At 38.8% G+C, this 14,123-nt stretch overlaps 1 protein-coding gene across 9 annotated transcripts; it reads right to left on the bottom strand.

Annotated features, from left to right (window-relative positions):
* Positions 1–1,059: 1,059 nt before the first annotated feature.
* Positions 1,060–13,720, bottom strand: LOC122875390 (anoctamin-9). 9 transcript variants are annotated; one of them, XR_006377816.1, is made up of 26 exons: positions 13,408–13,720; positions 13,162–13,294; positions 12,381–12,455; positions 12,131–12,253; positions 11,877–12,013; positions 11,473–11,522; positions 11,324–11,382; positions 10,410–10,489; positions 9,366–9,500; positions 9,189–9,282; positions 9,048–9,108; positions 7,663–7,745; positions 7,458–7,562; positions 7,073–7,237; positions 6,961–6,997; positions 5,069–5,180; positions 4,730–4,787; positions 4,516–4,613; positions 4,233–4,429; positions 3,980–4,132; positions 3,723–3,870; positions 3,512–3,634; positions 3,056–3,149; positions 2,685–2,822; positions 2,506–2,526; positions 1,060–1,681 (listed from the first exon to the last, which is right to left on the bottom strand). XR_006377816.1 is itself a non-coding variant. In XM_044194421.1 (26 exons), exons 2-25 carry the CDS (start codon positions 13,180–13,182, stop codon positions 2,517–2,519), a joined length of 2,331 nt encoding a protein of 776 aa, XP_044050356.1. In that variant the 5' UTR covers positions 13,183–13,294; positions 13,408–13,714; the 3' UTR covers positions 1,060–1,681; positions 2,506–2,516. The 9 variants fall into 9 exon arrangements, 7 of the variants coding, with proteins under 7 accessions (XP_044050356.1, XP_044050357.1, XP_044050358.1 ...); XR_006377815.1 differs by having other exon boundaries at positions 2,394–2,526; positions 2,685–2,797; positions 13,408–13,710; XM_044194421.1 differs by having other exon boundaries at positions 2,685–2,797; positions 13,408–13,714.
* Between the last annotated feature and the right edge of the window lie 403 nt (positions 13,721–14,123).

Below are 14,123 nucleotides of genomic sequence, written 5' to 3'. Positions count from 1 at the left end.
CAAACCAGTCAAAGGGATTTTTCACAACCTGGCAACGCAAAAGGTGTCCTCAGTAATAGTTATGACTTATCTATAAAGCATTAGTAAACTTTTTATTTACCATCAATAAAGTTACAACTTCTAAGCCTTATCAACTAGTGGTATAGTGTTCAACTATATTTTCTTTCAATTGTATCTACGTACATGATGGTCAAACCGCTGTTTCAAAGCCTTTTCCACACTGCCAGGAATACATTTCTGGTGGATACATTTTATTATATTTTGTGCATGAAAAAATTAAAATGTAAAAATAGTGAGACTAAGAAATAATAGAATCAGTCCTCCTCAGGTCATTAAATCCCCCAAATTCCCATAATCAATGGAGAAGGAGGACATGACCTTGGTGTGAAAGCTACAGCCCTGAAGACAACACTGACATACAGTGGTGTGCAAAAGTGTTTGCCCCCTTCCTGATTTCTTATTTTTTTGCATGTTTGTCACACTTAAATGTTTCAGATCATCAAACAAATTGAAATATTAGTCAAAGATAACACAAGTAAACACAAAATGCAGTTTTAAATGAAGGTTGTTATTATTAAGGGAAAACAAAATCCAAACCTACATGGCCCTGAGTGAAAAAGTGATTGCCCCCTAAACCTAATAACTGGTTGTGCCACCCTTAGCAGTAACAACTGCAAGGGTGTTACTGCTAACAAATTAAGCGTTTGCGATAACTTGCAATGAGTCTTTTACAACGCTGTGGAGGAATTTTGGCCCACTCATCTTTGCAGAATTGTTGTAATTCAGCCACATTGGAGGGTTTTCGAGCATGAACTGCCTTTTTAAGGTCATGCCACAGCAGCTCAATAGGATTCAGGTCAGGACTTTAACTAGGCCACTCCAAAGTCTTCATTTTGTTCAGACCAAGTTATTAGGTTTAGGGGGCAAACACTTTTGCACACCACTGTAAATAAGCTATTAATGAAATACTGTAACATATGGCACCAGCACCAAATGAGTATATTCTTAAATCTGTAATTTGGCAAATTCAAAATGTTAAATATGACACAATTGGCAAACTTAAATTTAAAAGGCATTACATGAGGCCAAAAGTTTCCTCTTTTATTCAATAATATAAAATATTATAATGCAAAACATTCTCGTGACTGATTTACAAAAGACACCATCACATTCTGTCTGCAGTAATGACATTCATCAGCTTTTTTACAATATAAGGCAACATCGTATAACACAATCAGTACTGTATGTGCAGTAGCAGTATAAATTATGTTCAGGCTTTCAATATAAACACTCACATACGTCTCACAAATATAGAGATCCAACAGTAAGCTATCAGTGCATTCTTAAAAAAAAGAATAAGAATAATTTCATGAAAGGCGTGGTCAGTAAAATCAGTTACTGTAAACTTGTTTTGTCCAATAAAAATCGGTCGGTCATCAAAGTCCATTTCATAGATGAGAATCCAGATAGCCATCACTTTGACTCAAAATTTGACTGCAAACAATAAAAGAGAGGGAGAGCCCTCCGTCTGAACTCTTCAGAGAGATGATTAATGGCTTTGAAGTTGACTCAACATTGTGATAGTCTGGACACTTTAATGCACAAGGCGACACTGGGTTCATGTCCTCAGGGGGAAATGTGCAACATAAAAGTGTCTGAATGCTGTCACGCTTTAAATGAACTGTAAGAAATAAAAGCAAGGATTGGTTAGTTGCATATATATGTCAAAGTGGTCACAACACAACACAAAGCACATCTTAAAAACACACTTCAAAATGTTGTATCTGGTACAATCATATAATAAAAACATAATTAGAGCTACAAACCACAAATGCTGCATTTGTATTTATGAGTCATCATTTAGATGATTAGGATTCAGTTAAAAATTAAAGTACCATGAAATTTGGGTGGAATATTCATTTTTCAATGTATATCTCTTTAATTAATTCATGAAGAGTCAAGAAGAGTAATGCTGACTGTGTATCATGAATAGCCATTCATTTGCTTTCATTTGAGAAATTGTGAGGAAAATCACACTGTCACATGCAAGTGCTAAAACAATGGGATAGAATTTCACGGTTAGGGTGAATTTTCTTGTTTTAATGCAGTGGTTCCCAAACAGGCATTGCCGGGAGGTGATATGACAAAGGGAGTGAAACTAAAATTGAATAGACCTTTTTCATGGCAGACATTTTGACTAGTTTTTCCTGCTCTGACAAGTCTGCTGTGAAAAAGGTCTGTGAATGTGATTCATTAAAGAAGATTCAGCTTAGCTAGAGTTTTTCAGACACCAAAACAACATGTAAAGCACAAGATAGGCAGACTTTTGACAGGGAAATAAGTAAGCAGTTTGGGCTAGAGATGCACCGATCCTACTTTTTCTCTCCTCATACCGATTCCATTACCGAGTACCAATCCAGTGCTCTCTTTTTTATTTTCCCACCATTGTGTGCTGTGCAGATAGGAATGCTCATATATTTTTGGTTCACAGTTTGCATTGCTCACAATTTCCAGGATCAGTTCCTCCTAAAGTTATATATAATAGAAAAAAAATACACAGCCATGAATTTCACTGACCTGGTATTACTGAAATGGGATGCAATGTATAAATGAATGAGCAAGATTGTACTTTTTTTGGCAACCAGCTGCCACGCCAGTCTATCTACATATTATTTGAGACTCACCTGAGTTCCTCTTTTAGTCTGTTGAGTTTATCAAAGAGTCTATCATTCTTGACCTGCATGGGAGCGCTCGGTACAAACCAGGCTGCAATGAATTTGCATATGACGACAACGTGCTGCAAGCATAGAGGAAAATGTAATCTGTGAAAATATGGTTTTGTTAATGATAACACTCCCTGATTACTTATAGCCCAGCTCACCGTTCTGAAACTTATCTGTGACATCATGCGAGTTTCAAAACAGACAAACAGTGAGCTGGGAGGATTTGGGGGATTTTGGTGTTGTGTTAGGTGCTACAGTACAAAAAAAAAACTGCTAAAAGAAATCATTGTAAGAAAAAGTGGTGAGTGGTTTCTTGTTTGGTCAAGGCCTACCTCAAACAGGATGACAAATGCAAAGCGCACAGCTAAAATTAGCCAGAACTGTGGGGTAAAACTGTAGTCCTCGTTGCTCCTGTAGTCTTTATAGCTGTGAAGAAAAACAGACCAGAACGCAGATGTTATCGCCCTTATCAACACACAGTAGATGATTGTGGGTACCAGCTGTAGTGATGGCCACCCATTTTTAAAGGAGAATGTAAACTTTATTTATATAGCAGTTCTATTACCTGAGGTACTTACAGGAACGGTAACAGTGCAATACTACCAGGATAACAACAGAACATCTGAGTGTGAACTCTGAACAGTTATTAACACTGGTGGTGCTTTCGACTCTGTTGTTACTCAAATTGTATGTTTTGACTTTGGTTTTTCCCAACCTAAATGTCAGAATTGTGCCAGTTAAATAACTCTTCAGCTGTGGAAGACAAATAAGATTAAAAGAGAACAAACCTGCAGTAAGAGACATTCAAGCCACTAGGAGTGATCATCTGATTCGCTGAAAACTCGTTGAGTATGTTCTGGTCACCCATTCGTGCAATGGAGAGAGAGTTGTTGATGTAGCCAACCATGCAGCTTGAAAAATAGAAGGATTTATTTAAGGTGAGTGTTGCACACGACATGACAGAACATAAGCATTTTCTAGAAGAATGCATGTTCTCACTCGATATCTGTTGCTGTGCCGTTGGCACACGGGCCATAGCGGAAACGGTACACCAATCGAGGGATGAAGTCTGAAGATACACCGATGACCAGCCCATTCGCAATGACAGCTAAGACACCAATAGCCTCCAACACGTCTATCCACACACCTGAGGAAAGGAAACATTGACGTGAGGAGAATTTTATCTACAGTATAAAGAGGCAAACAACATTTTACTGAGTTAACAAATTCCTTCTTAGTTCAAATGTGACCCTCACCAATGTCGTTGGTTTTCTTGGGAACCAGTCTGCGCTCCAGAGTGACCATTTTAATGGCATCCAAGCGTATCTCAATTACATTATTAATGAGGGCTAGCAGAGGAGCAAGAGGAAATGCTGCCACAAATATGGTGGTGAAGCTGAACTGGATCACTAAGGAGAGAGCAAAGAAAAAGATGATTTGTCAAAATCAGTCCAGTATTTGTCTAGTGTCTACTGTTTTTTTTGTAAAAGCATTCAGCAGAGTTCATACCCATCTCCAGAAACTCATTGAACAGGCTGAAGGAGTCAACATCATTGAGACGGTAGTTGCTGAGCCAGTCTCGAAGCTTGCAGTTATCACACAGTTCAGCTCTGTGTTTGGCCTCTGATTCATCTTTCAGGTAGCAGTGGGCACATTTCCTCTGTAGCTTCTGGGTCCTTCTTCTCTTCAACCACCTGCAGAGCCAACTGATGCAAACAAGAGACAACGTAAATAAAGTGGATTATACAGCGCACATGTACAGTTTACAATCACAAATCTGATTTATACTTACGGGCCAGTGAACTCAAAGACATTGCTGATGGTTTGCTTGAGTACCATTATGATCGCCATTTGGATGAACAGGTCTGTGAGACATCCACTAGGATGACACTATACAGGGGAAGGTGAAATGTTTGGAATGCAATCAGATACAATATTCGAATGTGAAATAGCAATTTTTACTTAAAAATGGACATTTAAATGGGATAAATATTTATGTTACTCACTTCCTCTAGCCTCCACTTCCCTGCAATTCGGACATAACCACCAGGATGGCCATTTATCCTGTCATGTATGTTACAAAAACATGTCATTAGTTATACAAGCCCATCAGGTTATGACAATGGGCGTTAATAAGTAAGGACAATCAGCTCCTTTCATTTGGACATTAGTCCTTCAGGTTATGACATTTGCTGTGCGGGCTTGGAGTCTAGAGCTGGGTGATATGTTTGAAATTATATCAATAAACATATTATTATACAATATATGACACCACTAAAAGTCGCAAAATGTGAATATTGAGTTATCAGCCAGCCCTAGCAGAGTCCACTCGTTCTCATTCTTACCTGCCAAGAAAAAAGGCTACGTAGAAGAGGGAGGAGAAATAGGTGAAGAACTGGAAGGTGAACATCTTGACTGTGAAATTCTTCTCTGTGGCAGCAAATGATCTTGTTTTCTCTGGTGAAGACATACTTCATGTCAGTGTTCATGCAGTTCACTATTTGGTCAATGGATGGCACAATCTCACACACTTGAGAGAAGTCCTACTATAGAATTTCATTTCACCTATTATATTATTACCTCTATTTACATTGTATCTGAATTATTTGATGTTGATCCACACATTATTAAGATATACTTTGGATTGTTCAAACCTGAAGTTATTGGTTTTTTTTTTGTTTTTTTTTTTTAAATCTTCAGTTTCTTCAGGGAGGTTTTAGAAACTGCAATCAACACATCACAGCTGGACTAGACTGGCTCCCTGCACGACACAATGGCCAAAAAGACTGTTTTTACACAGACAAGCATGTCATAGCAGAAAGTTAGGCGTGCCAGTTCCAGGGCCCTGATATTGGGCATGCGCCTCACTGACGTGGGACACTTTAGACGAACAGAGCGATCATTAGCTAATTAGTTATTAATTACACCTGTGCTTCTCTTGCCATGACAAGTTGTGGAAAAGGTCTATTAAGTCACTAATGGGTCCAAGGCAAAAATATACCATGCACCCCAAGCAAATGACACGTAGAGAGGCTAAGATGAACTCTGTACCACTGGGTCACATCCTTTTTGGCTTGACCCTTTAAATTGAAGAAATGTCTCCTCATGACCCCTTGCCACTTGTTGCTGCATAGTGAGTAGTCCAAAGTGCGATGTTCCCTTCTCAGATTGTTTCATTTGGGTCGTTTTTAGAGGCCTGAGGAGCTAAAACTCTCCAGTATTTCACATTAAAATAGATAAAATTAGACTTTCCCCCCAACTTGTTATTCATCTTGCGAAGCTTCAGATTTGTCTTATGACCCTTTGGGGGTTCTGACCCCCAGGTTGGGAACCTTTGCTCTACATGACAAGATCAACAGACCAGGGTCTTAACGCAGGGGCCCTCATAACAGCCCATATTTTCATGATGATTCCTGCACTCCCTCCCTCTTCTACCTCTTCAGCCTCAGACTCTTTCTCTCTTTCCGTTCCTACTGTTACTGTATGTTCTGAAACAGTTTACATCCTGTCATTTCTCACCTTCCCTCTAGTCTCCCTCAGTGAGTTTCCCTCCTCTGAATATCACCTGAGCTATCACGTGTCTTTACAACTACCCTTCATTTCCTGAATCAATGCATATGGCACCCCAGTTCCAATGTCCACGCTTCTCCATGAAAGCTGTTTGTTCATAAAGACACTGCTGTTATGTATATGTAAACTTTAAAAAAAAAAAAAAAAGATTTTGGGTTTCCCCCTTCTGTTGTTTTTAAAATAAGGAATGCTCCCAAGACTATTGGGAAAATGTCTGTAGAAAGGGGTTAAAAAGTCCATGAGAGAGGCCTCATGCACTTTCCAATTTCTCATTGAGACAGCCCTGAGCCCTTGCAGACAAATCTGTGTCTGTAAGAGTGGACACTGGATTTGGGCCAAAGTATAGAGGACAGCTCCAGACACTACTTTCCTGCCTGAACCTGTTATCTGTGTGTCTGACCTGCTTCCTGTCTGATTACCTGCCTTCCTACTTCAGCCTCCCTGCATTTGTTCTCACTGCCCACCACTCTGACAACTGTAAACCTGTTATTGACTATTCAAATAACTGCTCATTTAATGTTTTCTAATCCTAAATTATATTTTAAAAGTAGGATGTTTTAAAGCTAATCTTTAATTTTTCCAGGAAACATGAGTGGGATATGAGTGTAACAGCATCTATTTAAAATTTGGTACCATATAAAAGTGAAAAATAATTAGTAAATAATACCTATTTCACAGAGCTTCATGGCTACAATCCTGTTGATCTGCAAAGACAAAGACATGGTCAGAGTCACAGAGAAAAAAAGGCAACAGAGATGCACATTTAGAGAACTGCATACCCGTGTCATGACAGTGATGATGAGGTAATGGAGGACGGCCCCCAGCATCATCGCTCCGCTGTTGGAGTGGTTGCTTAGGAACTCCCATGATCCCTCGGCCAAGAGCACTGCTGCTATCACCCTGAACACCACCAAGGCATGTGTCAGGCCAATGATCACCAATATCTGTGGAAACACAAAAATACTCACTTGTATCACTATACTTGTGAGGGCCACTGTTAACTACATCTTTTTGCAGCCCTTAATTCTAACCTCAACTACTGTGCATGCCTAAACCTGAATCTTACACAACTTCAACCTGATTCTTACTTTAAGCTGAACTCTAAAGATCTATAAGCCCTTTAAATACTATATATGAAGAGTGTAAAAATGATAAGTCACCCACCATTGCTGTGACACAGATCAAAACCACAGTGCTGCGCAGATAGGAGTGCTTATATTTTTTTGGTTCACAGTTTGCGTTGTTCACAATTTCCAGGATCAGTTCCTCCTACAGTTATTAGACATAATAGAAAATAAACACACAGCCATGAATTCCAATGATCACTGACCTGGTATTACTGAAATGGGATGTAATGATCTGATCATACCTCTTCCTCACACCAATCAGACACTTTCCATTCGCACACATAGGAAGCCCGATGTCTCTTCCAGAACTCCAAAAACAGTGTTGCTGTGAAGACCAGGGATTTATATGAGTTCATAAAGCCTACTGTAACAACAAAATATAATATAACAACATAACCGAACCACAGTGACAGTTTTTGAAAACATAGATCCACTGTGGTGTTAATAATTTTTGCCACTTTTGGGATATTTGGTAGCAGTTTTGCATTCATCTTCACTGGATGTATGAAAATATCGACATGCCTGCATTTGAGGTTCAACATCTTACGAAAAACTTTAATTTTGACGTATACCCACATATTTTCTTTTGGTCATGGCATACTGAAACAGGGCCAGTCACAAAAACTACTGTTACAGTTACAAAGATGGGGGCTGTGTTTAGGTTTTGGGAAGTAAGACAACTTATATATAGTTTGGGTTGGGTTTAGCACATAAAAGCTTTAGTTAAAAATAGACTCAGGAACTGATCCCTACTTTTGTGGTCTTACTGTAAACTGCTTCACTGATGATATTGCATCGTGTGAGCTCCAGCCCCAAATTATAGCATATTACCTTTTGTTTTTGACATGTTTTTTTAAACAGGTGTTGTGTAGGGACGTACATTCAGCTGGGCACATTTTGTCCTGCAATATCAATGTTCCACTTTTCTGTCCTTGATGTATTCTTTCTCTTTCTTTATCTCCCCCCTCCCTCACACACTTCCTCTGATATACTCATGAAATCACCTTTTTCTTGGCAGACTGCAGTGGCTGTTCTAGTTAAATGTACTCTGCCCACAGCTGTGCTAAGAAACGCCACTCAAGAAATCGACATTTTGCCGGAATCCTTATTTTCTACAACAGGTATGAATTTGATATGAGAAGAGTTCTGACAGCAAACAGTAAACATTTAAAAATTCACAAAAACACAGAGGTGCTAAAAGCTGAATATGGCAATGAAAGCGCAATTAGATGTTCTTTTAGATGACTGCTTGACAAACCCCACGGCCAGATGGCTCGGGCTGATTAAAACGTGAGTAGCCAAGATGAGTAGGTTCTCTCAGTGATGTGGCATCTCGCTGGCAGTGCATGTCTCAGTGATCATAAAAACATCCAGGCAGTTGGATAAAATAAATTTGAGGCAGATAAAAGACTTGTTTGCACAAGTTGTCCTGTATAGCGTTCTGCACCCTGATTTTCAATTATTTTTATTAAATATTGTGTGGGTTTTAATGGCTATGAGGCTAAACTGCATCTGCAGGAAATATGACTGTGATAAATCACACTATTCTATCTTAAACAGGAATATTGAAAATGATTATTTCTATCAACACAAGAATAATTATGTCATAAAGAAACACAGAACTCACCCCACACTGCCATGAACATCGCAAAGAGCACTGTGCCATTATTATCGAACAGCAGGCTCACCTGGAAACAGACGAGACCAGCAGTGAGCACAAACAGACAGGTACACCATTTAGCTGTCTGCAGTAAATGCACTGATGTACCTTGGCATATGTGCAGGTGTCGGAGAGCTGCCACACTTTGCATCTCTTGTCACAAAGTGGACACATGACCGTGTCAGCCTCACAAACCTCCTTTCTACAACACAATAAGCACTTTATTTATTACAGTGCTAATGCTCTGTTATGACACAGATACTGTGGCGTCATGGAAAAACTTACATGAGGGGTGAGCTGTTGAAGAAGGCAAGGCCATAAAGGAAGACTATGATCCCAATGATAGCAGGCGGGATGAGCAGATACGTGTACCAGCCCAACCACAGGTAGTACAAGGCCACCTTCTCCCCGAAGTAGTTCCTGACATGAGAACACACACACACACACACACACACACACACACACACACACACACAGAAGTAGAAAATTCCATAACTTATGAGGTGGGGATATGCACTTATCATTGCCTGTAGAAAAATTTTATATACAAACATTACACATTTGCAGTTTATAAACATTGTTTATGAAAATACAATGATGTTTGCAACCAATTTCATACAGATTTGATACATTATACTTATATAATAGTGTAAATAGTACTCATATAAAAGCATGTGGTACTAAACCAACATTTGCAAAATTATACTGTTAAACTATAATGTATGAAATCTATAGAAACTGACTTTTATCAAGTAACACTAACAGAAACACTGTATGTTCATATATAAAGTTTATAAGTTGAACATTTTAAAACATAAATTCTCATAGATTTTTTTTCCATGTGGGTGATTAGCCTTCTGGTATTACAAAATAAAAACACTTATGAGGACAACAAGCACTTGGCTGACTTTGACAAAACGTGGAGCGATGATGTACAGTGGGTGCTGATAGGCCTAATGTGGGTGCTATAATAAAAGGCTGAAAGTTTCTCACAGCTAACATGAATTGACATGAAGCTTACACATATAATATATTTCTTTTACTTAAAATTGGAAACGTGATGCATGTTTGCATTGTGTTCTGCTGTTTGGACTGAATGTAAAGACAAAGACAACAACTCTACCAGCTTTAAGTACTGTACATAATTTTAAATAATGGGTCCAAACAATGCCTGCATCCTGCGTAGGTAGTGACATGTTTGCTGTTGTCTTGTTAACACTTGAACCTACTTCACAGTAGGATGACATGGAAAACAATAACGCTGCAATAACTGCACCTGTAAAAAAAAAAAACATAGTAATGAATAGGCTGTTGTGTTGCTTTCCAAACCTGACAGCAGTTATGGGTTGCCCTTGGAGACAGGCTGTCCATCGTGCCCAGCTCTCCTTCAGTTCTCTCTGTTTCTTTTTCTGAAAAGCAGAAGCACAAAAAAATCTAAGGAAATCACCAATATGAAGAAGTTCATACATATTGGCTGACACAGCATACAGTCAAACTGCAAACAGAAGCTTATAATGTAAAAATATAATCTACTGGCAATTTTAACTGATTTTACTAGCTTTCATATCCAATTAAAATCATCCAAAATTAATGCTGCCTCATATTTTGAATAAGCTTTGGAAATGTATTTATATTTTAATTTCCTGGCAATGTCTTCACCTCCCACAGTGTTATAAAGTAAACAGTAAACATGTGTACACATATGTACACATATGTATCAATGTATGCTCACATGCAGGCCCACTTAGTCCCAGCGTTGAATGACTCACTACATTTATATGACGTGCATAGCGTCTCTGTGAACAAATACTGTTTTGGCAGCGACGTATTGTTTTGGAAGGCCACTGCCAAGTTTCACTTCATAATTTTAGAAGCTCTTAAGAAAAGCAAAACACTTTAGCGGCCACATGAAAACAAGAGATTTATCAGTAGACAATAGTGTTACTATCTTTAACATGAGGATGTGTGGGTCCAATCGTATCATTCACATCTGACCTTAAAAAAAATGTTGAGGTCAGGTCTCATGCATGACTACATTTATTCCTGTCTACTGTTTTCATTCTTTATTCATACAAAAATTAAGGCACAAGTTGACTGTTTAATCTGCAGTTCCTGTCCAAGTCCTGGTAATAACGCAACTATCAGGCCAGATATGTTGACAATATTGCAATCTGTAACAGATTGTGATAAATCATAGATGCTGTCAAAAGGACAAGGCTTATATTGTATGCTTGGATTTTTACCTCATGCAGGCAGAACCTTGCCTCAAAAACATTCATCTTCATAAGATCCCGCAAACTCTCTGGGAAGGAAAACAGGTGAGAAAAATAAGAATAAAGATTAGGTGTCCGGTTACCTGAGGAGGATTGTAAACACAGTAAGTCTTTCTCACCTCCTGAATGGAGAGGGGTGTGATTCAAGATGAAGTGGACAATCCTTATCCTGAAACACGGACAAGTATCACTCATAAAGCTAAACTTATAAAGCGAGACTTCAAAACTTCATTAGTTCAGTCAAATTTTTATGGAGCCTTTGAAAATTAGCCTTTTAGTAATGATAAAGAACAGCTGTGCTTAGAGATCATTTAGAATATCACATTCATACATGCACAAAGAGTAGGATTTCATCTCCATATCACAAATTTGCAAAAATAAATGGTATTTATATGCTTTAGAGATTATTTGCACAAAAAACAAGTACATTTGCAACATATGGAGCACATAACAATCGCAGACACTTCAAACAGCATCTGTGCCTGTTTAAAATGTCAAAAATAGCTAGGGCAACATGTTTTACCTGGTGCTGAGCGGTACAATGTTCTGATCCGAGCTCCAATTACAAGCATCAGACACTTTGAGCAGATACCTGTACTTCTCAAAAATTTCTTTAGGCGCTTGAATCCCGTAGAAGACAAGATCATCATCTATAATTTCCTAACAGAAACAAATAAAGATGAGGTAAATGAATGAATCACATGACCTTTGAAACACACCCAGGAGTGTTGAAGAAACGAAAGAGTAAAGAAAATCGTTGTTTAATTAAACACATACTGTGACTTTCATGTTCTTTTTTTTCAATTCTTCAATGTATTCTGTTTGCTTCTTGAAAGCCTCTCTCTCCTGGTTATCAATTGTTTTGGCAACCAGGACGTAGTCATACGACAGTGGAGTGTGCTGTGTGACAAAAATGATATGCCAAAGTCAGACTTTCAGTCAGTATATGGATCAATCTTAACCTATGAATTATGGTGGCCAGGACTAGTTAGCATGTTGTTAACGAGGACACATTATAAATTCTTACCACGGGAGGAAGTGATGTCTGTTCACTGCCATTCTCTCTTACCACTCCCATTAATTCCAGTAGTTCAATACTGGGCTACACAACAAAATAATACAAGGAAAAGTCATCCACACAATTATGGCAAATGTACACATCACAAGTGAAAGCGTGATATACTGCGGATTTTACTATAAGGCATCATTTGATTTGATCATCATACTGATATGTACTAATAAGCTTGTGAAAATCTGCAGAAAGGTCAACGTGTACTAAAGAATCCTGTCTAACTATGTAGTGGGGGTGTGTCAGTGAATGCCACTGTGCTGATGTTGGGTTGGATCCTGACTCACCTTGGAGGACTGTCAGTGAAGAGGGTTAATCTAACCTGTCTGAATAGCATGGTATGTATGTAGATGTGCTCTCACGTCATGCCAATCCATGCTATTCACTTAACAGAGCAGTCTACTTTAGCTTAGATTTAGCCTAACAGTGAAGGTGTGGCAGACGCAGAAATACAATCTGAACATTATGACACCAGTGGAAGTACATACATCCCATTCAATCCTAATTCAGATTAAAGCATTGCTATGTAGTCTAGTCTTGATTTGCGTAAGGATGGGTCTTGTACTGGACTGCACTGGAATGAGCTTCTGTTGGAGCTATTTAGTCTGACAAGGGCAGGATTGGTAGTCATGTTAAAGACAGCAGGCCTATGGCAGCATAACAGAAGCTTAAAGTAGTAGCTTGGCCAAAACAGCTCCATTGTGTATCGATATGTATTGGTATGAATAAGATCACCTACCTGTCTCCTGTGGCCTTGCATGATGAGTAACTGCTGAATACAGATGCGACTTCCAGGATTTAAAAAAAAAAAAAAGCCTCAGTCACCATTCAGTGATCCCCCAGGCTCTCGGTCAGCTCACCGATATGCCCGCCTATAAAATGACATGAGGGCTCTTGAACAGGCAGTAGGCGACTTCCGCACTTCCTCTAGGAACAAACGTGTTGTTGTATTACTAGCTAAGGAATGTAAAAAAGCGACTCTTACCTGTTGCTGGTGTCACAACATCTATCTTTGTAGCCACCACCTTCCCCCCCGGTTCAGTCAGTTCAGCGATGAAGTCATTAAACACACAAACAAACAGGGTTACTGTGTTTCACTGGGCTATCTGTAGAGAAAAAGAGACTATCTCGATGTGGCTTGTCAGGTGCAATGGAATTGCATATTTTTGCTGCCTCCTCCTCACTGATGCGAAATAGCACAAAACCACCGCTAGATGGAAGCAAACACAGTGACTTTAACAGCCGGTTAATAATTGGCTGAATCATCCTACACGTCAGTCTGTGACATTTGTTTAAAAAAAAAAGAACAACGCTTCTACACTTTGAGTCATGGAATTACAATTTGAACGCATCTCGAGGTCCCTAAAGAAACGGCTGAGCAGGGTAATTACCATTCACAGCAGAACGGGCTTTTCAGTCTTGAGTAACCGTACCAACATTTACAGGAAGTACAAAAACAAAAGCCATAACACAATAATACAGGTTAACTTGACATGATTGTCATTTTACATATTTACAGTTTTCAGTGGTGGAAAGTAACTTAACTTGTATTTTGCGTACAAAATATATGAGCAACCTATAAAATATAATGCAGTGTGACAGATGAAACAGTATGTAAAACTATTAAACTTTACTCCACCTTACCCACAACACTGAAATGCTGCTTAAAGCATAAATAGGAATAATCCAGTAATGTAATCT

The sequence above is a fragment of the Siniperca chuatsi genome, linkage group LG4 (assembly GCF_020085105.1).
Source record: "Siniperca chuatsi isolate FFG_IHB_CAS linkage group LG4, ASM2008510v1, whole genome shotgun sequence".
Lineage (NCBI taxonomy): Eukaryota > Metazoa > Chordata > Actinopteri > Centrarchiformes > Sinipercidae > Siniperca > Siniperca chuatsi.
Note: the sequence above shows the minus strand (reverse complement) of the source record. Positions and strands in the feature narration are given on the sequence as shown.

What these genes read in the sequence shown, in the direction of transcription:
- LOC122875390 (XM_044194419.1), bottom strand. Translation starts at nt 13,182, where the DNA reads ATGCAAGGCCACAGGAGACAG. An exon ending in CAAGAAAACCAACGACATTG is followed by an intron (nt 3,871 to 3,979) that starts GTGAGGGTCACA and finishes TCCTTTCCTCAG; the next exon opens with GTGTGTGGATAGACGTGTTG. An exon ending in TTGAATGTCTCTTACTGCAG is followed by an intron (nt 3,150 to 3,511) that starts GTTTGTTCTCTT and finishes TTTTCTTCACAG; the next exon opens with CTATAAAGACTACAGGAGCA.